At 43.5% G+C, this 24925-nt stretch overlaps 1 protein-coding gene across 1 annotated transcript; it reads left to right on the top strand.

Annotated features, from left to right (window-relative positions):
• The first annotated feature begins 1799 nt into the window (after positions 1-1799).
• LRP2BP (LRP2 binding protein) lies at positions 1800-23747 on the top strand. The gene is made up of 7 exons (XM_077814539.1): positions 1800-1914; positions 7478-7593; positions 12814-12927; positions 15275-15417; positions 15498-15603; positions 19014-19237; positions 23540-23747. The coding sequence occupies exons 1-7, from the start codon at positions 1800-1802 to the stop codon at positions 23745-23747; spliced, it is 1026 nt and encodes a 341-aa protein (XP_077670665.1).
• The last annotated feature ends 1178 nt before the right edge of the window (positions 23748-24925 follow it).

Raw genomic sequence — 24925 nt, 5'->3', positions numbered from 1 at the left:
GGATGCATACTGTGGAAAGTGTAGAAGATCTTATTATATACACACAAAGCATGAAAAAATACCTCCTCCCACCCCACTCTCCTGCTGGTAATAGCTTATCTAAAGTGATCACTCTCCTTACAATGTGTATGATAATCAAGTTGGGCCATTTCCAGCACAAATCCAGGTTTTCTCACACACACACCCCCCCCCACACACAAACTCACTCTCCTGCTGGTAACATAAAGTGACCACTCTCCTTACAATGTGTATGATAATCAAGGTGGGCCATTTCCAACACAAATCCAGGTTTTCTCACCCTCCCCACACACACACACACACAAACTCACTCTCCTGCTGGTAATAGCTTATCCATAACTGTTGCATTGGTCCTTGGAGCAGAAAACCCTCCCATTACTGTAGTAATAAACTTTGAGTCAGAAACTTACCAGGCTCAGGGACAGCTTCTGTCTCCTCTGGATTTGCTGCAAACTTGGCAGTGGGGTTTTCCTTAGGGGTGGGTGGCATCAAACAGTCCCTCTGAGTATGGACTCAGAATTTGGTGTTGATCCTGTCCCACAGCCTGCTCTGGACTGGTTTAATAACCAGTCACTTCATGCTCCTCACTTGGAGCCTGCAGAGAGGTCGCATCAGTTCCCATGCTGGATTCAAGGGACAGAAGGCACCATCCTGGCTGACCACTGTTAGCTCTATGCTGGACATAGTGCTCAGCACCTGGTCAAACACCTCACAAAACAGGCATGAAGTTGCTGAATTGCCTGAGGTGTGGTTCTAGTTTCTATTCTTCTTGTACTTACTCTTGAGCCGCTTAATCTGGTCCCTGCACTGGTCGTCAGTCTGGAAAATTTTGAAGGCTACCAGCTTTTTAGCAATCTGACCAGGTCATTCCTGGTATTTTTGCTATTGTCCACAGTTTTACTGGCCTTGCAACAGAAAGTCACCAAAATCTGGCTATGCTCCCCTGACCAAGAAGCAGTATGCTTGTTCTGTTAGGTCTCTACTGAGAATGCAGAAGGCTCTTCAGTGGTGTCTTTGCAGCTCAGTGCTTAGAAGGCAATGGAAGGATGAAAGGCAACTCACTGAGCTGCTGCTGTATGCCAAGGGGAAGTGGGTTCCATTTTCAATTGACTAGCACCCTTCTGGAGAGACACTGGGGACGGTCCCCTCAGCTCGACCCAGTTGGGGGGCTTTGCCCAGCAGTCTGTGATGCTCCCCCCAGCCGGGGCCCTGTCAGGTTGGCTGAATCTGGTGAGTCACCCCGCAGCTGAACCCTGGTTTAGGGCGAGCGCGGGGCAGAGCCGCGAGGGGGCGGGGTCCGGACCTCCCCCACCAGAGCGTTGTCACTGGCGCCCTCACGCCAGGCTCGTCCAATAGCCCCCTACGCTCAGCACCACCAGGGGGCGCGCGGGGGCGTCCAGCGGCTGCGAAGCGCAGGGAGCTCGCGGCCACCCGGGGCGACAATCGTTACTTGGCAACGGGAAGCGGCCGGAGTCACTGGGAGGCGCGAAGGGAGCCGGGTGCGCGGCGGCCGGGATGGGCCCCTGCGGCGGACACAGTGAGTCACGCACGGGCGGCCGCGCGCGGCGTCCCGCGGGCTCTGAGGCGGGCCCCAGCGCGCAGCGCGGTCCTGGGCCGCGGGACAGCCGGCACCTCCACGACACTAGGGTCCAGCCTGCGGTGCCGGGACGTGCAGGGGGCGGCCCTGCGGGCTGCGCAGCGAGCAGCCGGGGGACAGTTTGTCGTTACTGGTGGTGCCCGTTTTATGTTGCAGGGGAGGCGGCGCAGCTGCTGGGGGCGAGATGAAGCTGAAGAGCGAGGCGCTGCCCCGGAGGCGCAGCTCCGAGACTGTTCTGCAGACCATCTCCAGGACCTTCCGCGACTCCGAGCTGAACAAGCAGCTAGGGGCGGAGATAGGTAAAGACCCGCACCCCCCATTCGTGCTGGGAGCGGCTTCTCCAGCCAGTGCCCCTCGGGCGCTCCTAGCCCAGCAGAGGCCCAGGCGCCACTCAGTCGTAGCGTGTTTACCAGGGTCCATCCATCTCACAGCTGGGCACGAAGGTCTGGGAGACAGGACTCCTGGAGTCTGATCCTCAGTCTCCCAGTGACTTGCTGGTGGATCTTACCCAAGTTCTACACTACAGCTCTATATTGGGATAACTATGTCACTCAGGAGCGTGAAAAATCTACCCCACAGCAACATAGTTATACCGACCTTCCTCCTCCCTCCCTTGTAGACAGCACTGTGGTAACAGAACAGCTTCTCCGGTGGACATAGCTACGCCTCATGCGGCTTGTTGGCTTAAATTAGGTCAACCTATAGCTAACGCAGTAATTAAATTGGCTGTTCATGTCTGTTCTCCTGCCGGTGGAGCGCATCCTCACCTGGAGTGCTTGCACCGACTTAAATGGGACATTGTGGGGGGCTGACATCCTGAGCTGTCACCCACGCGCAGAGTTGACTGCCGGAGCCCCGCCACCCTGGGCTGATTGCTGAAGCTGACGGCCCTGGAGTGGTGGGGCTCCAATGGAAGTGGCGTAGCTAGCATGGGATATTTGGAAGGTCCCCAACTTCGGGTGGGCGGGCAATGATGGGGGAGAGGAGACAGGAAGGATCGGGGGCCTGCCTCCACTCTTCCCTCCAGTCCAGCTGGCCTTGTGTGGGGTGATGGATGCTCTGGTCGGGTCCCCCGCACGTACCTAGCTCTGGGTGGAGACGCTGCTCTCCAGTGCACACAGCTTCCAGCACCAGTCCCCGTCACACCACCCCACACCAGGCCTGGCTCCCTGAGGCAGCAGGCCTACATTTTTTGATGATTGCCACTGCTGGGGCGGCCAGCCCGCCAGCCTCCTTCAGCTGCGGCATGTGCACTGTGGTTGTGAGGCACTCCTCTGCTGTGCCGCTGCTGTTCTCCTGCCTCCATTCAGGCCGGAGATGTGTGCGGCGTCCTCCAGGTCTGGGTGGGGTTAGTGCTGGGGCCGGAGCAAAGCTAGAGCTGGGGGGTGGACCTGGATGCTAAGCGGGTGGGCCGAAGCCCACCTGTAGCTACACTCCTGTCCAGCGGTCAGCCCCAAGGCAGGCTGTTAAAGGCAGGGACTGGTAATGTAAGCAATACAGTGTCTACAGACACTGCATTGACTTAACTACATCCTCCTAAGTGCTACTCCTCTTGCAGAGGTGGAGTTATTAGGTTGGTGTAGTGGGCAACTTACATCGGCGGGAGCAACATTGTAGTATAGTCACTTACAGAATTAGGTCAGCGTAAGCTGCCTTACATTGACCTAACTCGGTAGGGTAGACCAGGGCGATGTCTATGCTACCGCGGTAAGTCGACCTACGTTACGCAACTCCAGCTACGTGAATAACATAGCTGGAGTTGACGTACCTTAGGTTGAGTTACCACAGGGTCTACACCATGGGGGGGGGGGGTCGATAGGAGAAAATCTCCCGTCTCTCTTCCCGTCGGGGGTAGAGTACGGGGTTGACTGGAGAGCGGTCTGTAGTCAATTTGGCGGGTATTTACTAGACCTGCTAAGTTGACTGCCGGTGGATCGATCTCATAGCGTCGATCCTGGCTGTAGTGTAGACCTGCCCCAGGTTTTGGATTAACTGCACTGATGGGAGATGCTTTCCCGTTGGTGTAGTAGTGTCTTCACTAAAGCGTGGAATGGCTCAGATACATTGGTAATTTCACCTTGATTTCATCACCTACAGTGTTGAGGAACATGAGACTTTATTGTCCACAGAGATTAATGTTGACCAGATTAATGTTGACTGAAGTGAAACAGAAATCAGAGGTAATATTCACGAAAGCACAAAGTCACTCTCTATATAGTACAGTGGTCTCCAACCTTTTTACGCCCACAATCACTTTTTTAATTTAAGGGCAACCCAGGATCTGCCCCTTCCCTGAGGCTCCGCCCCTTCCCCGAGGCTCCGCCCCACTCACTCCATCCCCCCCCTTCTCTCCATCGCTTGCTCTCCCCCATCTTCACTCACTTTCACCAGGCTGGGGGAGGGATTTGTGAGGGGGTGCAGGCTCTGGGCTGGGGCCAAGGGGTTCGCAGTGTAGGCTGAGCCTGGGGCAGGGTGTTTGGGTGCAGGAGGAGTTGAGGGGTGCAAATTCTGGGAGGGTGTTTGGGAGCAGGAGGGGCTTCTGGGCTGAGGCAGAGTGTTGGGGTGCAGGAGGGGGTATGGGGTTCTGGCTCTGGGAGTGGGGTCAGGGCTGGGGCTTGGGGTGCGGCCTCCTGCCAGGTGGCACTTACCGCGGGTGGCTCCCAGGCGGGCGACACAGCGAGGCTAAGGCAGGCTTCCTGCCTACCCTGGCCCCATGCCGCTCCCGGAAGGGGCCAACATGCTTCTGCAGTCCCTGGGAAGGGGTTGGGGGGCAGGTGACTCTGCATGCTGCCCCTCTCTGCAGCCACTGCCCCCAAAGCTCCCATTGGCCACAGTTTCCCATTCGTGGCCAATGGGAGCTGCAGGGGCAGTGCTTGCAGAGAGGGGCAGCATGCAGAGCCACGTGCCCCCCGACCTCCCTCCCAGGAGCCGCAGAGGTGTGTTGACCCCTTCCAGGACAGCATGGAGCTGTGACAGGCAGGGAGCCTGCCTTAGCAGCAGCCCCGCTGCACTGCCGTAGATTGCGATCAACTGGGAGAGTCCCCAGGATCGGCCAGTCGATTGCAATCGACGAGTTGGTGACAGCTGATATAGTACGTACAAATACGTGACATTAAAGGAACATTATGTAGGTTGCAAAGTCAAACACTCAAAAGTTAGGAAATGCCAGTTTATGGTTGCCTGCATAACCTTTCTTGTATTCCTTGTGGGTCTATTCCAGTGGTGGGCAACCTGCAGCCCGCGGGCCATATGCGGCCTGCCAGCAGATTACCCTGACGGGCCGTGTGCAGGCTGCAGGTTGCCCACCATTGGTCTATTCCATGCACTCAATGAGGTGGGGTCCTCTGGAAAAAATATTGTGCAATTACGTAATTAACTACTGTCGCTTAATTCGTACACTCAAGGGAAAAATTACATGACGACTATTTCCTAACTTGGCAACATAAATAATGTTCTTTTTAAAGAGAGTTTTTTAATGTAATTTCTTAGTTTTTTGTTAATTTTTATCTTTTTCCTTTTTAAAAATCTGCAAAATTTACTGTTTTTTTTACCTCAAGTCCTCAATCTGGAGTGGAGGGGATCAGCCTTCGTTCGGAAAAAAAAAAAAAAAAAAGTGTAGACCTCATGATTGCAGGGAAAAGCATGGTCACTTGAACTGAGTATTGCCTTAAGGATCAGAACCCATACATCAAATAAAAAGAACACAAAGTATTGCTTTTTAAAGTCTCATGATTTTTAAGCAAATCTCATAAATTTAACCGGGCCCAACAGTTCTTTAAGACTTTTAGTTTGGCAATATTGGGGTGAGTTTGTTCCCCTTTTTACTTTAAATGCTTGCAGAAAATATGAGGGTTCTGGAAGTAGACAAATGGGGCATAATATTCAAGGGGAATGGAGCCATTTTTTCGTTGTCTGATCTTCCTATTTATTTTTTTCCCCCTCGCTTTTCCTGCTTCAGTTTGATGTGGTCCCTCTTCTTCCCATTTTTAAGCACATTAACTTAGCTCCTCTTTTTCCCTTTGCTAGTTGGATTGTTCTTGCTGCCTCTCATTCTTTGTTCCCCTCCTGTTCTCTGATTCAAGTGATTCTTCCATTCTCTATTAAGTCAGAAAGAGATTTCACCATTATAATTAGTAAAGTGAAATGTAATTGATTAAAAGTTCAGCTTGTTCACAAAATGTTACTGTCACCAGAAAAATATCTTACTCAGCTGGAAAAAAAAATCCTAAAAGCCACTAATAAGAGTATTGTGACAGAGATTTTATTAATAAAAATAATTTTTAGCACTTATATAGCTCCTTTCACCTGACAAATTCAAAATGCTTTTTAAGTACAGTCTCAAAATAACTCTGGTGTTATCATCACTCCCATATTAGACATAGACTTCACAGAAATGAAGTGACTTACCCAAGGTCTTAACAAACAGCATAAATATAACTCTGTCATACCGCTGAGGCCACTGAATAATCCACTTCCAAGGGAGAAGACTCCTTGTGTCCTGCAAGCCATTAATGCACTGGAAGAAGATAGTCCTGGCTTTGCTAAACAAGCAGAGAAGATTTTCCAGGAGTCTAAATATAGGCAACAGCAAGCAATGTGGAAGAAAGAAAGAATAAGCATATAGCAAGTCAGTGGTGAACCTGGGGAGACTTGGGGTCAAATTTTTAAAAGCAGCTAAGTAACTTAATTGCCAAAGGATCAGATTTTCAAAGGTATTTAGGCTCATGAAGCTACAGATAGGCACCTAGCAGGATTTTCAAAAGTGCCCAAGCAGGTGGACACCTAATTCCTGTTGATTTAAATAGGACTTAAGTGCGTAACTTGCTAGACCCTCAAAAGCCCACTAGGTTCATATCTGTATGTTTAAGCACATAAATACCTTTGAAAATCTGGCCCTTGAGTCACATTTTCAAAGTGACTTTGGCTCAGATCCTCAATGATATTTAGGCATTGCAACACTTAGCCCCCTGCGCAGCCTGTGTCCCAGTGGAATTTTTAGCCTTGGGCTAGGCATTCCATAAAATATATTGAGAGAGTAAGTCCCCTAAGGAAGTGATTTTCAAAAGCCAGCCAGCTGAGTAGGGAGTCCCATAAGCTAGCCAGGAGAGAAATGCTGAGAAGGGGGCATAGGCACGTATGGAGCTGATCTGGTGCACCTGGCTGGTGGGCCAGAGATAGGCACTTCCCTCTGTTTGGGTTACCCGGCTGCAGACTTTCTCCTGGAGTTAGGCGCCTAAATCAGGTCAGCCACTTAGGTAGCCCATGCCCTAGCATATGAAACAATGTCTCTCCTTCCTCTTCTCTTTCTCAGTCTCTGTTAGGCCCTGCTCCTGCAAGTCATTGTAAGTAGGTGGACTGTTGTGCCTGTATGGAGCCCCATGCACCAGATTGCAAGGTCGGGGCTTAAAGTGATATTCCCTGATTTGGTTGCCAGTTTTGAAGGAGTTTTTGTCATTTTTAAGTCCATTGATATCTTCTGTTGTTTTGCTTAGATCTTAACCTGTTCTAAACATTAGCAATTCATGTTTCCAGTGTGGATAATCTTTCTTTAAGGGAACTTGTTATTTGTATTCTGTTTTTTCCACCAACTGAGATCAGATTTTCATCGTACAAATACATATAGCATTTGTATGGTATGGTAAACTGTTTCATAAAAGTTTAATTATCTTTATTGTAGATTTTTTCCTCCAGTGTAAAACATTGATCTGTTTTAGCTGAGTCTATGGAGCATACAACAAAAAGGGAACATCTTAATTATGTCTGTCAGGGTAAAAAAAGAGAACGATTACAACTTTAGTGTGATAGTGTACTTACAATATTATTCTGTTTGTTGTGATTAGACAAATATATATCTGTTTTTAGCAGGGAACTATAGCCATACCGCTTTGTTTGCAAGGGCAGAGGAGCTGTTGGCGAAGAGGATCATAGATGGAGATCCTCTGGCATATTTTCTACAAGGGCAGCTGTACTTTGAAGAGGTTGTACTTTAATATTTACTTTTTAGAACATTTTATAAAACTGACACTTTTCAGTACAATTTCCACATGGAAAAAGAGGTAACACTAGAAAATGTTACAAAAGAAGATACATACAAAGTGAAATAAGTAAAAACTAAAACATCTGAATCAAACAAGAAGTCTGGAGCAACTGTGGGAAGCATGATTCCCTGAGAAAGAATGAGACGCAGAGGTGGGGAGGGAGAAGGATAAAGTTACAGATACAGTATTATTTCAGATATTCTCAAATTTGAGAAATTGGGTTCAGTGCTTTCTGACTGTAGTCATTGCCAGAAGTTCTGCTGACTACATAGAGAGCAAAATTATTGGGGCCAGTCCTGTTCTCACTGAAGTGAGTGGCAAAACACTTATTGACATCAGTGGGAGTAAGATTGGGACCATCTAGTGGAATATCAGACTATTCCTTGGCTAACTGGAACTTAGATATCCATGCTGTGTATTGAAGTGTAGTCCTAACCAGAACTTCATATCTAGACACATAATACATCTTTGAGGTAGTCTCTGCATAATGTCATTGACTGCTACGGCACCGCGTGCCGCTGCAAAATTCAGAAATCTCTTTTAAAGCTATGCCTGTTGAGAGCCATGCAAGTGCTGTCTTGTAACACTCAGTGTTCAGTATAAGGTTATATAAAGGGATATGGCTCTGCATTCGCCTCAGTTCCTCTCTTTCTATGGTCAATCGAAGAGCGGAGGATGGTTTCTGTCTCTGTACCTACAGCCTGCTTCCAACCAGGGGTGGGATTATAAAGGGACTTAGGTGTTGCAATGTTGAGCATCTTGGCACCTAGAAAAATCACAGGAGCAACATTGTGATTTAAAAAGCCAAGTTAGGTGCCTAAGCTCCCTATACAATGAAGGGGGAAGAAATGATCACCTTAGAATGCAATCCACAAAAAACAGCATGCTAGGTGGGAAGCCGCCTAAGCTAAGCAATGGGAGATGCCAATGAGAGGAGTGAAAAGAGGCACCTCCCTCTTGAAAAGAGGCACCCAAGACCAGGATATAAGGAAGCACCTATCTCTGCGTAGCAGTCCATGAATAGAAACCAGCTCCTGGCGTCAAGCAGCTTAGGCGCCTAAGGTGTTTCTTGTGGGAATGAGTTAGGCACCTGCCTCACTTCACACAAAATAGTTGGAGGAAGAGGAGCTGGTTTCCACCTTATAACTTTTAGTCCAATGCTTAGGGCACTACCTGGGATGTGGGAGGCTCAGGTTCAATTCCCCCCTCTGCTGGGGAGAGGGTTTTTTTGAGGATTTGATCAGGGGTCTCCCACTTCTCAAGAGAGCGTTTTAACCACTGAGCTATGGGATATTCTGATTGGGGGAGGGTCAGTTCTCTCCATCCCAACTGCTATTGTTAGACTGTGGATAAATAATCAGTGATTGGACCCTGGGTCTCCCAGGTGGGTGCCTTGACCACTGGCCCCCTCTCTCCTCTCCTCTCCTTCTCCCCCCCACCCCCCCAGCTCTACTATGGATAAATACTTAAGTAGTCATTGGGCCAGACAGAGAGAATGATTGTAGTCTGGTGTAGGGCACACACCTGGGAGATGGGAGACCCTGCTCCAATAACACTTTCATTATTCACAGTGCAGCCGCATCCACAGGAGAGACTGAGCAAGCCCCATATCTCAGCGGTCAGAGCACTTGCCTGAGAGGTGGGAAACCCCTGTTCAAATCCTTTCTTCCCCTCTGGCAGAGAGGGGGGAAAATTGAACCTGGGTCTCCCACATTCCAGGTGACTGCTCTAACCACTCCTCTAAAAGTTATAACGTGGGCACCGCTATCGTTGTCTCCTCTGGCCAGCTTTGAACGGGACCTGGTCTGGTAGGTGACCTCAGCATGCCTACTGAATTGCACCCCTCATGCAACTTAAGTGGCCAAATGCCTCTCTTCCCCCAATTTGTGAATTGCTCTGTGACTTTGGTGACAGATAGGTGTCCAGCTGCCTGGAGTGAGGCTGTAGCATGCATCCACAGAGGCAGAAACTTAGGTGCCTATGGAACTTGTGCCCTGAAAACATAGGCAGCAATTGAGCTTAGGCACCAGGACCGGCTCTAGGCACCAGCAAAGCAAGCACATGGGTGGGGTGGCACCTTTCTAGGGGCGGCATTCCAGCCATCCTTTTTTTCGGGGAAGTTGTGCTCTTGAAGCTGCGCCACTTAGATGGGGCGAGGGCGCCGCGCCCCCGGTCGCAGCGGGAAGGGGAAGCCCCAGCCCCGGGATGCTGAGCTGCCAGGGCCCAGCCGTTACCTGGGGAGGAGAGGGCGAGTCCTGCCGGGGCTGCGCTGCCTCATCTGTGCGCTGGCTGCTGCGCTGCCATGTGCCACCCCTTATATCGGGGCTTCTCTGCGCGGCCGGGCAGGGGAGGGGGTAAAGCCCCTGCAGGTGCTGGGAGAAGGTGCCATCACTCCCTCTGCTTCCAGCGCTGCCTGCAAGCCCCAGCCCCACCTGAGCTTGGGGCGGCAAAAAAACCAAGAGCCAGCCCTGTTAGGCACCTACAGGGTTTAACAGGAGTTTTGTGGATCATAATGAAGCTGAAACTAGGACCTAGGCACCTAAGTCTGGGGTTTAGGCACCTTAGTACCTTTGTGAATCTGGGCCTAGATCTTTTACCTAAACCCTTGTAGGTACATGGGCGGAAAGTGAACCCCCCTCTTTGGGGAGGCTAGCCCACCGGCCCCACCCCTTGTGCCCGAGGCCCCGCTCTCCCACACACCAGAGCCTCGAGACCCCACCTACCCACAGCTAGAACAGCCCCAAGCCTCCCTCCCCCCACGTAGCTGGAGGAGCCCCAGACCACCTGCCCCAGCAGCACCGGCCAGCCCCCAAAGTGCTGGCCCGAGCTGTCAGCCTCCCCAGCACCAGGCTAAGCCGCCAGCACCAGGCCAAGCCGCCAGCACTGCTCTGGCACCAGCGCCAGGCCGAGTCGCCAGCCCCAGCGCCAGGCTGGCCCCAGTGCCACTCTGGGCCACCAGCGGGCCCGAGCTCCAGGCTGCCGACTGGAGCTGCGTGAGCCCCTGCCAGCTTCGGGGTCAAGAGGGACGGAGGGTGGGTCCACCGCCTGGGTCAGAGGAGGCTTAGCCTGCCCTTGCCTTTGATACCCACCACCTGCATGTAGATTGTTGGGGTTTATAGTGTAGTTTAATATAGTAAAGGTTTTAAAAAGAGTTTTTTAAATCTATACAGTTTTGTCTGTTGTTGCACAGTTTTGCCATTGATCCGGCTCATTGAACCTAAAAAAGTGTGGTTTAAGAGGCTTGCATCTTGCAGCCCTAGTTTTTCTGATGCATATGCCATGCATATGGTAGGTGTAAAAGGCTATTGCTAGTTCCTGCTAGATTTTGTTTATTTTTAAATGGGGTATTATCACTTAGGATGGCTGCTTTGAGACATCTCCCAAGGGACCTTATTTAGGCTAATGATAATAACTAATAGTTAATTAGGACGGAATTAGCCAAAGGCATTGAGCCAGCTGAAGGCTCTTTAACCACATGTTAAGTAGTTGTTAAACCACATGTTAAACAGCTGTTAAATTCTAAATGCTTGTGGCCAAATAAATTAAAAAAAAAAAAAAAAAAGGTACTTGTAGCTCACGAAAGCTCATGCTCAAATAAATTGGTTAGTCTCTAAGGTGCCACAAGTACTATTGTTTCATGATCTCTGTGTGTATATAAAGTCTGCTGCAGTTTCCACGGTATGCATCCGATGAAGTGAGCTGTAGCTCAGGAAAGCTTATGCTCAAATAAATTGGTTAGTCTCTAAGGTGCCACAAGTACTCCTTTTCTTTTTGCGAATACAGACTAACATGGCTGTTACTCTGAAACCTAACAGTAACTATCGTTTTTATTCAGTGTAGTATTTTATTTCACTGTCTTTTCCATTTTCTTTTAAATTACAAAAATTGGCACCTTTAAATCAGGATATCAGAGTCCTCAATTAACAGGATTCTACTGTCATTGTTTTACTAAGTATTTAAAAACAGTTTTCTTCCTGAGTTACTGAAGTAGCAAATATTGTAAAGGTTGCTTCTTGAACTCTTAAGAAAGCCACGAACAGACTTCTGTCTCTTTACTGACGAAGGTGTGTTTTTAATGTTGGATTAGTAACATACATTAGCTATCCTGCTGTGAAAATATAGTGGAGTTTTGGAACTTTAGTTTTACTGGAGGCAAATAGGGGAGGTCAGCAACAGGCATGAGAAGTGTGTATGGTGAGGAACTCACCTAGCTACCTCTCAGTAAATGGTAAACATTACAAGTACCTTTTCTCCACTTAGTTATCTCACTGTAGAATCCTACCACTCATTTATCATCTTTCTGTAAAACAAAAACAAAAAAAAACCCTCACACATTTGTAGCAGTGAAGTCTTGGTGTGAAATCAGTGTTGTGGGTCCCAATTTAGCAAAGCATTTAACCATTTTTAGCTCTGTTCAGCAAAGCACATAAACAGCTGCTTAACTTTGAACACGTGCTTAGGTCCCACTGAAATAAATGATTTAAAAATTAATATGATTTAAGCACATGCTTACAATTAAGTATATGTTTATGTGCTTTGTGGAATAAGGATAGACAGTTAAATTGGGAGATTAATTAGGAAGAAATAAGGGTATCAGAAAATATCTACATATTTTTCCTGTTTCTGCTGTGGCGCTAGCTCCTTGGATTACATATAGTGGCATCTTGAGGGTGACATGCAGTGTGGTAAACTGATACATATCCTATGCTAATTTTTGTGTGTATACACACCCACATACAACACCACCACTTGGTTGGAAGTCCTAAGTGTTTCCATCTGATTCAGTATTTTCTGAAGTTGACCTTACCTGTCCCAATTGATAACAGTGTATTCAGATTTCAGAGTAGCAGCCGTGTTAGTCTGTATCTGCAAAAAGAAGAGGAGTACTTGTGGCACCTTAGAGACTAACAAATTTATTTGAGCATAAGCTTTCATGGGCTACATGAAAGCTTATCCTCAAATAAATTTGTTAGTCTCTAAGGTGCCACTGTATTCAGAGTGACTTTTTTTAACCATATAAAAATATTTTCGTTCCTAATGCTCTATGATTTTTCTCATGTTCACTGAGCAAATACTCTAGTTTAAAAACAAATTATACTGAAGAGTTAATTTGTTATATACACTATAATGTACTACTTGATTGCTCACTGTCTTATTCAGGGATGGTATGAAGAAGCACTTACACAATTTGAAAAAATTAAGGAGATGGATTTTCAAGCTCTGTATCAGCTGGGTGTAATGTATTATGATGGATTGGGGACCAAAGAAGACCCAGTAAGTTTTTCTTATGCAGGAGTGTGTTTGTAAGAGAATTTAGCACATGAGAAATGTGCCAGTTTGAGAACTCTGGGAGTCCTCCATTAAACCACAGCACGGGTTCAGGTTGAGGGGCAGTGATGCATAAATTCCCATACACTGTCCTGCCAGTATGCCTCAACCATTTCCTGGAGGCACCAACTTTGGGGTAAAAGAGTAGCTCAGTCTTCTTCTCTAGTCAGTGCATAGCTTCTTTTATGAAACTAATAAGTGTGCCAGTTGTGGAGATACAATTTTATAATATGGATTGTGACCACCAAATTCATTTCAGAGGCATGAAACACCATAAGAGAGCAGTAACTTTTGCATTTGAATTGGTAACTTAGATATGAAAAGCTCCATTATCCTGTTACCATTCTCGTAAGCCATCCAGTCCCACAAGTATCTTCTTAATTATATTAAAATGGCATTGTTGATGCAGATTCCCATACTGGGTGCTGATCTTTATATAAATGCTTAGCTTGATTAGATATACTATAGGTACAGAATTGATTGTTTAATATTACAGCAAACAGATGTAGCGGCCATTACAGATTATTTAAGAGTGTAACATTCTTGGCTGGCAAAAGATGGACTAAAACCTCTGATGCCTAGAAAGTGCAACAGAGGTGGGGCCTACCACATCTAGCCAAGGAATTCAGGACAGTGACCATAATAACATAAAATCAGCCATACTGTGTCAGACCAAAGGTCTGTCTAGCCCAGTATCCTGTCTTCCCACAGGGTGAACACCAGGTGCCCCAGAGGGAATGAACAGAACAGGTAACCGTCAAGTGATCCATCCCCTGTCACCCATTCCTAGCTTCTGGCAAACAGAGGCCAGGGATACCATCCCTGCCCATCGTGGCTTATAGCCATTGATGAACCTATCCTCCATGAATTTATCTAGTTCTTTTTTGAACCCTGTTATAGTCTTGGCCCTCACAACATCCTCTGGCAAAGAGTTCTACAGGTTGACTGTGTGTTGTGTGAAGAAATACTTCCTTTTGTTTGTTTTAAACCTGCTGCCTATTAATTTCATTTGGTGAGCCCTAGCTCTTGTGTTATTAGAGGGAGTAAATAACACTTTATTTACTTTCTCCACACCAGTCATGATTTTATAGACTTCTATCATATCCTCCCTTTGTCATTTCTTTTCCAAGCTGAAAAGTCCCATCTTATTAATCTCTCCTCATATGGAAACCTTTCCATACCCCAATCATTTTTGTTGCCCTTTTCAGAACCTTTTCCAATTCCAGTATATCTTTTTTGAGATGCAGTGACCACATCTGCACGCAGCATTCAAGATGTAGGCACACATCTTCTTATCTATCCCTTCCTTAATGATTCCCAACATTCTGTTAGCTTTTTTGACTGTCACTGCACATTGAGTGGATGTTTGCAGAGAACTATCCACAATGACCCCAAGATCTCTTTCTTGAGAGGTAACAGCTAATTTAGACCCCAGCATTTTATATGTATAGTTGGGATTATGTTTTCCAGTGTGCATTACTTAGTATTTATCAACACTGAATTTCATCTGCCATTTTATTGCCCAGTCACCCAGTTTTGTGAGATCCCTTCTCTTTGGAGTCTGCTTTGGACTTAACTATCTTGAGTAGTTTTGTATCATCTGCAAATGTTGCCACCTCACTCTTTACCCCTTTTTCAAGCTTATGAGTCAGTACAGACCCCTGGGGGACACCACTATTTACCTCTCTCCATTCTGAAAACTGACCATTTATTCCTACCTTTTGTTTTCTATCTTTTAACCAGTTACCGATGCACGAGAGCACCTTCCCTCTTATCCCAGGAGAGTGTAGTGTTGTTTGCTACAAAACTTGGCACAACAGAGTAAATCCAGTTTTGTTCAGTACTCCCATTTTATAAGGAATGGCTTTAATTTAATAAAATAATTGTAGTATTGTTAAACTTTTTGAGCTACCTGTTGTAGGTAGCAAACTGATTTTGAATGATGGTCCGCAGTTGGTACAATGAAAGCCAGAGCAAGAAATTATGATGTCATCCTTATCAAACTGACATCCTACACAATATCAGTTTTTAGACAAGTAGTTCCACTTTTTCACAAAAATAGAGCATAATGAAAACTAGTTTTTGCTTTTTTTTAGAAATGAAAATATTTAAAATGTAAGAATTTTAAAATATAAGAACACTACCTTACCTGAGCACATCCAAACTTTTTAACACTGAGAGAGTTTTAGAACTGAAAAGTTTTGTGTGTAATATGTAACCTACTTTACCTGGAATTTTAATTTTTGTCCTTTTTACCTTCTGCAATTATGATTAAAATCTGTTTCTCTCAAAGGAAAAAGGAGTGGAGTACATGCAAATAATTATCAACTCTAACTCCCCTAAAGCAAGACATTTAAAATATGCTGCTGCATACAATCTTGGCAGATCTTATTTTGAAGGATGTGGTGTTAAGCATTCAGATAAAGAGGCTGAAAGGTAATTTAATCTAATAATTTATCCATTATTTATAAAATACCCTGTTGTAATGTTACTTATATTTCCTCCCTATTCTTTAGGCTGTGGCTTATTGCTGCAGACCATGGGAATCCAAAGGCAAGTGTAAAGGCTCAAAGTACCCTGGGAATGTTTTATTCTACATCAAATTCAAAAGATCTGAAAAAGGTAATGCCGATTTCTGCCTTTTCCATATCATGATGCAATGCCCAGATTCATTTTGGATCTGTGAAGCGTTCCAGAAAGAGACTTTTGTAGCTTATTTATAACAACATATGCCCTATTACTTCTAGACTTTTTCATCCATTTAGACCCAAACTGGCATATATACAGAAAGAAAATTTCTTATTTTAATCCTTTGACATTGGTAGTCAGGCTTTTGTAATGAAACAATTAGCAGGAGGTGGGAGCATCAAATCTGAAACTCAAGAATCAGCATTATGATTTGGGATTAAGATTTATAGTTCTCGGTATGTTTAAGAAATAACCAGCAGGAGTGGCGGGGCACAGGACTGCATGAGTAAAGGAAATAAATGTGAGTATTGGAGTGGCTCTGCATTATTTACTATGCAGACACTTCTCTCCGGCTGCTAGATAAAAGAGCTTTAAAGAAAACAGACAGTATGCAAGACACTTAGGTTATAGTCTAGATTATGGAATGTCTATTTTTATCAGAAGCAAAGGGTTATGTAAGTATTTCAAAAATGACAAGAACATTGTAATATCAAAATAACAAAATATATTGGAAGGACAGAACAGGTCATGCAGGGGGGGAGTGGCACTATATGTGAAAGAAAATGTAGAATCAGATGAAATAAAAATCTTAAATGAATCCACATGTTCCATAGAATCTCTGTGGATAGTAATTCCATGCTCTGATAAGAATATAACAGTAGGGATCTATTATTGACCTGACCAGGACAGTGATAGTGACGATAAAATGCTCAGAGATTAGAGAGGCTATCAAAATAAAAAACTCAATAATAGTAGGGGATTTCAATTATCCCCATATTGACTGGGTACACGTCACCTCAGGACAAAATGCAGAGACAAAATTTCTCGATACTTTAAATGACTGCTTCTTGGAGCAGCTGGTACAGGAATCCACAAGGGGAGAGGCAACTCTCGATCTAGTCCTGAGTGGAGTGCAGGATCTGGTCCAAGAGGTAACTATAACAGGACTGCTTGGAAATAGTGACCATAATATAACAACATTTAACATTCCTGTGGTGGGAAGAACATCTCAACTGTGGCATTTACGTTCAGAAAGGGGAACTATGCAAAATGAGGAGGTTAGTTAAACAGAACTTAAAAGGTACACTGACTAGAGTGAAATCCCTGCAAGCTGCATGGACACTTTTCAAAGACACCATAATAGAGGCTCAACTTAAATGTATACCCCGAATTAAAAATCACCGTCAAAGAACTAAAAAAGAGCCACCGTAGCTTAACAACCATGTAAAAAAAGCAGTGAGAGATAAAAAGGCATCTTTTAAAAAGTGGAATTCAAATCCTAGCGAGGTAAATAGAAAGGAGCATAAACACCGCCAAATTAAATGTAGAAATGTAATTTAAAAAAGCCAAAAAGGAGTTTGAAGAACAGCTAGCCAAAAATTCAAAAGGTAATAAAAAAATATGTTTTAAGTACATCAGAAGCAGGAAGCCTGCTAAACAACCAGTGGGGCCCCTGGACGATCGAGGTACAAAAGGAGCACTTAAAGATGATAAAGTCATCGCAGAGAAACTAAATTAATTCTTTGCTTCAGTCTTCACGTCTGAGGATGTTAGGGAGATTCCCAAACCTGAGCCATCTTTGTAGGTGACAAATCTGAGGAATTGTCTCAGATTGAAGTGTCACTAGAGGAGGTTTTGGAATTAATTGAGAAACTTAACAGTAACAAGTCACCGGGAGCAGATGGCATTCACCTAAGAGTTCTGAAAGAACTCTAATGTGAAATTGCGGAACTATTAACTATGGTTTGGAACCTGTCCTTTAAATCAGCTACTGTACCCAATGACTGGAAGATAGCTAATGTAACGCCAATATTTAAGAAGGGCTCTGGAGGTGATCCTGGCAATTACAGACCGGTAAGTCTAATGTCAGTACCAGGCAAATTAGTTGAAACAATAGTAAAGAATAAAATTGTCAGAGACATAGAAGAACATAAATTGTTGCGCAAAAGTCAACATGGTTTCTGTAAAGGGAAATCATGTCTTACTAAACTATTAGAGTTCTTTGAGGGGTCAACAAACATGTGGACAAGGGAATCCAGTGGACATAGTGTACTTAGATTTCCAGAACGCCTTTGACAAGGTCCCTCACCAAAGGCTCTTACATAAATTAAGTTGTCATGGGATAAGAGGGAAGATCCTTTCATGGATTGAGAACCGGTTAAAAGACAGGGAACAAAGGGTAGGAATAAATGGTAAATTTTCAGAATGGAGAGAGGTACCTAGTCGTGTTCCCCAAGGGTCAGTCTTAGGACCAATCCCATTCAACTTATTCATAAATGATCTGGAGAAAGGGGTAAACAGTGAGGTGGCAAAGTTTGTAGATGATGCTAAACTGCTCAAGATAGTTAAGACAAAAGCAGACTGTGAAGAACTTCAAAAAGATCTCACAAAACTAAGTGATTGGGCAACAAAATGGCAAATGAAATTTAATGTGGATAAATGTAAAATAATGCACATTGGAAAAAATAACCCTAACTATACATACAATATGATGGGGCTAATTTAGCTACAACTAATCAGGAGAAAGATCTTGGAGTCATCGTGTATAGTTCTCTGAAGACGTCCATGCAGTGTGCAGCGGCAATCAAAAAAGCAAACGGGATGTTAGGAATCATTAAAAAAGGGATAGCAAATAAGATGGAGACTGTCTTATTGCCCTTATATAAATCCATGGTACACCCACATCTTGAATACTGCGTACAGATGTGGTCCCCTCATCTCAAAAAAAGATATACTGGCATTAGAAAAGGTTCAGAAAAGGGCAACTAAAATGATTAGGGGTTTGGAATGGGTCCCATATGAGGAGAGATTAAAGAGGCTAGGACTTTTCAGCTTGGAAAAGAGGAGACTAAGGGGGGAGATATGATAGAGGTATATAAAATCATGAGTGGTGTGGAGAAAGTGAATAAGGAAAAGTTATTTACTTGTTCCCATAATATAAGAACTAGGGGCCACCAAATAAAATTAATGGGTAGCAGGTTTAAAACAAATAAAAGGAAGTTCTTCACTCAGCACTCAAGTCAACCTATGGAACTCCTTGCCTGAGGAGGTTGTGAAGGCTAGGACTATAATAGGGTTTAAAAGAGAACTGGATAAATTCATGGAGGTTAAGTCCATTGATGGCTATTAGCCAGGATGGGTAAGGAATGGTGTTCCTAGCCTCTGTTTGTCAGAGGGTGGAGATGGATGGCAGGAGAGAGATCACTAGATCATTACCTGTTAGGTTCATTCCCTCTGGGGCACCTGGTATTGGCCACTGTCAGTAGACAGGATACTGGGCTGGATGGACCTTTGGTCTGACCAAGTATGGCCATTCTTATGTTCTTATTGTGCCTGTTCTGTAGGCATTTTTCTGGCATTCTGAAGCTTGTGGCAATGGAAGTCTGGAGTCACAGGGTGTAGTTGGTGTTATGTATCTCTATGGACAAGGCATACATCAAAATACAATGGCTGCTTTGGAGTGCCTGAAGGAAGCAGCAGAACGTGGAAATGTCTATGCTCAAGGCCATCTTGTTGAGTATTACTACAAAAGAAAATTTTACACAAAAGCTGCTGCATTTGCCAGAAGGTGAATTAATTTTAGTTAACTTTATTAGAATTCTTGACATAAGATCATAGAAGTTAAAGATAAAAATAATTTTTAGATCAAGTTCAAATTCATGTCAATCAAGCATGTATTCCCCGACCAGAGATGTATCAGATTTAACTACCATACTTAATCTTTAAAAAGTGAATGACAGAACTTAAACAACATTAAGACTCTAATCATTACGAAGCCTTCCATTATTCAGTTCAACTCTGTCATCCTTGATCAGAGGGAAGCAGAAATAATCACTGGAGAAGAAATAGAGATTGAAATATTAAAAGAAGCATACATTGAAAAGTATTACCATTTCTCCAAGTTCATTTGCATACATTTTAACTCAGGTACATAAAGGATGGGACAGGAGCCTATACCCTGTGTCTGACCCCCTAGAAAATAATATAAAGGATATAGGATGTAATGTAAAAAACATCCAGTCTCTATCAACTCTGTATCTTGATTCAGTGCTGCCAAAGCTTCATCCAGTGGATGAGCAGAACAACAAAGAGAGGCCTGTCTCTGTGATTTAATCGGTCATTTCTCGTAGCCTGCAGCCATCCTCCATGTTTACCAAAATACACATGACATGCCTGGAAGTGGCTTCATATATAGAGACAGACAAATAAATGACTTGAATGAAACAATCCCTGCTACCCCCGCAAAATTCAAAGTGAACTTTCTTTTGAGTTTCTGAAGTGTTTGGATAAGGGTTTGACTCTAGTTTCCATCCAGAAAAAGAGAAGTGCTGCTCTCGACTTCGAGTTTCCAACTGGCCAAAAAACTGTCAGAATATTAAAATGGCCCTCCTCTCCCTAACAGAGTTCCAACCACTGCCCAGGTAGCTGTCCATGTACTTGTCAACAGCGTGTGGATCCCAACATTTCAGAGATTTCTTCTGGGAACAGGGAAAGATGACCCCCCCCCCCCAATGGCCTTCTGGTCTTCCACAGTCAGATTTCTTTAGGGGGTGGCTAGGTTATCCATAGCCACCATTCTGCTATTTTACTGGCCAGTCGATGTATTCCACTTCCCTTCAATCTCTTCACTCAAATTTTTTTTTGCAGGCAGCATTTTACTGTCTCCTTTTCCCCAGGAGTAGGTCATCTAAGAGTTACTGTTGATCCCACTGCTGATCCATCTGGCATTTCTAAGGTTTCAAGTGGTAGTACTTTATAGTACACTATTATAATGTGTTCTCAATTCAGAAATATTGCTTGCTTCTCTATGTAAACAGGATAAGGTGCAATCAAATAATTTGCCCTGCCATGATGGTTTAGGTTCAATAATACATTCTGATCTTTTTATGGTTGAGCTGAAGGCCAAGTTGACTGATTTCTGTTTTGTTTACACAGTGGGTAAAATCCAGAACACACTGGAGAGGAGAATTCTCACACTATGAGAAGAGAATAAATTGTTGGCCTCAGTTTTACAATTTCTCCATAATCAAATGTCCCATTATAAACCCCCCAAATAGAACGTTTGCTAGCAAAGCCTTACATTACAGATTTAACCTCAGATCATTAAGTTTCTAAAAAAAAAGAGACAGGCAAAGTGACTCTACAAGCTATATGCAAAACTCTTCCTTCTGCTGTAAAGTATCTAAGGAACGAAGAACAAAGGGATGCTGCCAAGGAAAATTACATAGAACTAGGAGTGGCAGGATTTGGATTTCAGGTTCAAGTTCTGACAGTCCAGAAATTGAGCTGTTTATCCAAACGACGTTCTATTTTTATTCACCACTGAACCCACAAAAATCATGCTGGTCCTCCGCCTAGGCTCCCATTCTTTCACATGCAGTGTAGATAGAACGGTAGCCATCTACGGCCATACCAATCAGGTGGCGTTTGTCCTTTAACCACTGTGGTCCAGCAGGCTATTCTGACAACGAAAGGGTGCACCTTGTTAGCTGTAGTCATCTTTCCACAAAGAAGCCCTAATAGGTTATAGCCATAAATAAGTTCTGAAGGAAAATGTACTGTCATTGTGCTCAAAGCAATCCCATCTCATTGGCACTGTAGATGTTCTTGGGCCAGAAGTCTGCCAGCAGTGCAAGTGGTTGTCACGTCAGGCATCAGTATCTTCTTTGCTCCTGTCCCTGTCCCTTCCCATGTACCTTCTGTACACCACTTTGCTGCACTATATAAAACAGATACACTACTTTTGTAACCTCCAAGTCAGTATGCCCCAATTGCCATGTAAATCTTGGACATTTATTTAATAAGATCATGACAAATTTCCCCTTTACAGTCTTACATCACTCCCATCAATATAAAAGAGAGCTCTGTGTTATCCACTTATTTGTAGTCACATCTCAGGGTAAGTCTACACTACACTGCTACTTTGGCACAGCTGCACTGACACAGCTGCGTTACTGTAGCACGTCTGGTGAAGACATGCTATGCCAACAGGAGAGCGCTCTCCCATTGGCATAATTACTCCACCTCCATGAGAGCATCTCCTGCCAACATAGCTCTGGTGTGGACAGTGCAAAACTTGAATCACTTGTGGGGTGGAGGGGGGACTTTTTAGCACCCCGGAGCGATGTAAGTTATATTGACTTGGGCTGTAGCATAGACCTGCCGTCAGGCTCATGCCTTATGTTTGGAGTTGGGGTTGGCCACGTGGATACTGTAGCCTTGAAGAATTGCTTTCCTATTCTGTATAGCTTTCTTTAAGCTGTGCTCATCACCATGGTATCTCCTTTAACAAAACACTCAGTAAACTGGGCCAATCACTGAGTCCTTTGTCTATGCATGCTGATTAACGTTTCTTCACTGGGTATTATTTGCATTGGTATTCTATTATATTTTGAAAGGGAGGGCAAAAGATACATTCCTTTGTTTTGCTTATCAGAGGACATTAAATATAAGCCGCAAGAGTCAGATCATTGCTTGATACAAGTTTAATTTTTAATGAGTTGCCATATCTCCTTGTTTTAGCTGACATTTGGTAAAGGTGATCACATTAGGTGGAAGAAAATTACTGCAGACGCATGCAAGCGATTTAGCAAGCAATGATTTGTTGAGGCTTAAACAGAATCAGATTCACTGATAATGATTCATATGGTATGTCTATATATGGTATGTCTTAATTTAAGTGCATTTTTATAGTTTAAAATAAAACTGAATAAGCTTCTCCATTTTCTACCAAGGCTGGAATTCAGGATTTTGTATTTTCCCTGCAACAGTCCGACACTGCTAAATCTCACAGTGTAGGAAAAAGCAGAATCCTTGCTAGATAGATGGAAGTAGTGCTCATTTTTTTGTATATTTTAAGTGGTAAATGTATTTAAAAAGACACAAATGAAAAAAAATCACATCTCCATCTGAAAATTTTAGACCTAATATTTTACATGTAACCCCTAGTTTACTATAGTGCTTTCTTCATTTTAGTTGATTTTACTTTATGTATTTCAGCTCTTTGCAAGTGGTCACTTGCACTTCCTGACATATGTATTAGCATGACATCACTCTCATACATTGTTTGGGGACCTTATGTGCAGGCTCTTCCCCAGACCCTTCAAGACGGTGTTTACCAGTAACAGCAAAGCTGATATCGAGAAGGCAGCAGGCAGATATATGCACTGACAGGATTTAAATATATATATTTCAGGCACTACTATTTAAGAAGTGCTGTATCAAATTTGAGGCTTTAAAAAAGTCAATTTAAAGAAAACTCAAAATCCCTTTGAGTGTACTAGCAAACCATGACTAACTGAACTCCAGTTTGTTAAAGGTTAGTAATGTCTGTTGGGGAACTCCAGAAGGTGGTGGTCTTAAGTATCCAAAGTCCTCTTTACCTGAAGCTTTTAGAGGTTCCCCATGATCTTTAGATAACAGGGTATTGGTAAATCAACATTAATGATTTGGAATGATACTTTTTTAAAACTGTAAAGCTTAGCCATCCACTCAAGTTTTACTTTAATTTCCACTAAACTGGTAACAGTCTGGTAGAAACAAATAATTTGTGTGAAACACTTTTGTTATAATTAGTGCAGTTGTAGTGAAAATGACCAAAGTGATTGTGTATTTGCTCACTAATTCTTACATGAATCAAGTTACTCAAAATAGGAGAATCATGTTCACTGCTCAAAGTCTGTATGTACATTTAAAACCTGTTTTGCTAGAGAGGCTGTAAGTTCACACCATTATCAACAGAATTCCCAACTTAACTGAAGTTGGGCACAAAGCGCATGCTTTGACGCTATCTCTTTATGGTTCATATAGCTGATTTCTATCAAAGCTTGAAATGCTCACCTCTAACCTTATATTGTAAATTTTACAACAGGATTGCAGAAAACGATAACATTGATATGTTAGCAAAGATAACCGATTGCCTTCCTGTATACATAGCCAAAGGGGTTGCTATGGCTACTTTCTACTTTGCTAGATGTCTCCAGCTTGGCTTAGGCATACAACAAGATCAAGCTGCAGCTAATAATTATTATTCTAGGGTAAGCGTGGGGAGGCCCTACAAATTAACTTATGTAGTATAAGTTCAGTGATATTTTGAATTTAAGTTCTTAAACTTGCTGTATGGTTTCATTAAAGGCTCCAACCACATTTACTATCTACACTTATTTAAAAAAAATACTGAAGTAAATCCTCTCACACTATTCAAAACAGCCTCGCAAGGTTCTACTCCCCTAAGGCAAGTGACATATTTTGATAGGCAAGTAAAATTTCATATTCTAATCACCACAACAAAGGCAGGTGAGTAGGGCCTGTGCCTGGGCTGGTAATCTTTCACGACAATTTTCCCAAGGTGGTTAAAGTGATAAATCGCACACTGATTTCGTGACTACATTGTTTATACTTGCCTCTTAAACTCAAAAGCAGAACTTATTTCTTTGCTTATTTGCAAACCTTGATGCCTTTAAAAATGCCAATTAAAAAAATTAATCGTGCTTAATCGCACTGTTAAACAATAATAGAATACCATTTATTTAAATATTTTGGATGTTTTCTACATTTTCAAATATATTGATTTCAATTACAACACAGAATACAAAGTGTACAGTGCTCACTTTATTTTTTTTATTACAAGTATTTGCACTGTAAATAAAACAAAATAGTATTTTTCAGTTCACCTAATACAAGTACTGTTGTGCAATCTCTATCATGAAAGTTGAACTTACAAATGTAGAGGAGTCTGGTGGCACCTTAAAGACTAACAGATTTATTTGAGCATAAGCTTTCATGGGTAAAAATCCCACTTCTTTGCAACTGAAGAAGTGGGTTTTTTACCCACAAAAGCTTATGCCCAAATAAATCTGTTAGTCCACCGGACTCCACATTGTTTTTGTGGATACAGACTAACACGGCTACCTCTTTGATACTTTACAAATGTAGAATTATGTACCAAAAAAACTGCATTCAAAAATAAAACGAAGTAAAATTTTAGAGCCTGCAAGTCCACTCAGTCCTACTTCTTCTGCCAATCGCTCAGATAAATAAGTTTGTTTACGTTTGCAGGAGATAATACTGCCCTTCTTGTTTACAATGTTATATGAAATTGAGAACAGGTGTGGCACTGTGGTAGCCAGTGTCGCAAGATATTTACATGCCAGATGCACTAAACATTCATATGTCCCTTCATGCTTCAGTCATCATTCCAGGGGACATGCGTCCATGCTGATGATGGGTTCTGCTCAATAGCAATCTAAAGCAGTGC

Source organism: Eretmochelys imbricata, chromosome 4 (genome assembly GCF_965152235.1).
Source record: "Eretmochelys imbricata isolate rEreImb1 chromosome 4, rEreImb1.hap1, whole genome shotgun sequence".
Taxonomy (NCBI): Eukaryota; Metazoa; Chordata; order Testudines; family Cheloniidae; genus Eretmochelys; species Eretmochelys imbricata.
The sequence above is the reverse complement of the archived record's forward strand: the minus strand, read 5'-3'. Positions and strand labels throughout refer to the sequence as shown.

Coding starts and splice junctions, on each gene's coding strand:
- LRP2BP (XM_077814539.1), top strand. CDS start 1,800: ATGAAGCTGAAGAGCGAGGCGCTGCCCCGGAGGCGCAGCTCCGAGACT. Junction 15,418..15,497: donor TCAGATAAAGAGGCTGAAAG/GTAATTTAATCT, acceptor CCTATTCTTTAG/GCTGTGGCTTATTGCTGCAG. Junction 19,238..23,539: donor GCTGCTGCATTTGCCAGAAG/GTGAATTAATTT, acceptor ATTTTACAACAG/GATTGCAGAAAACGATAACA.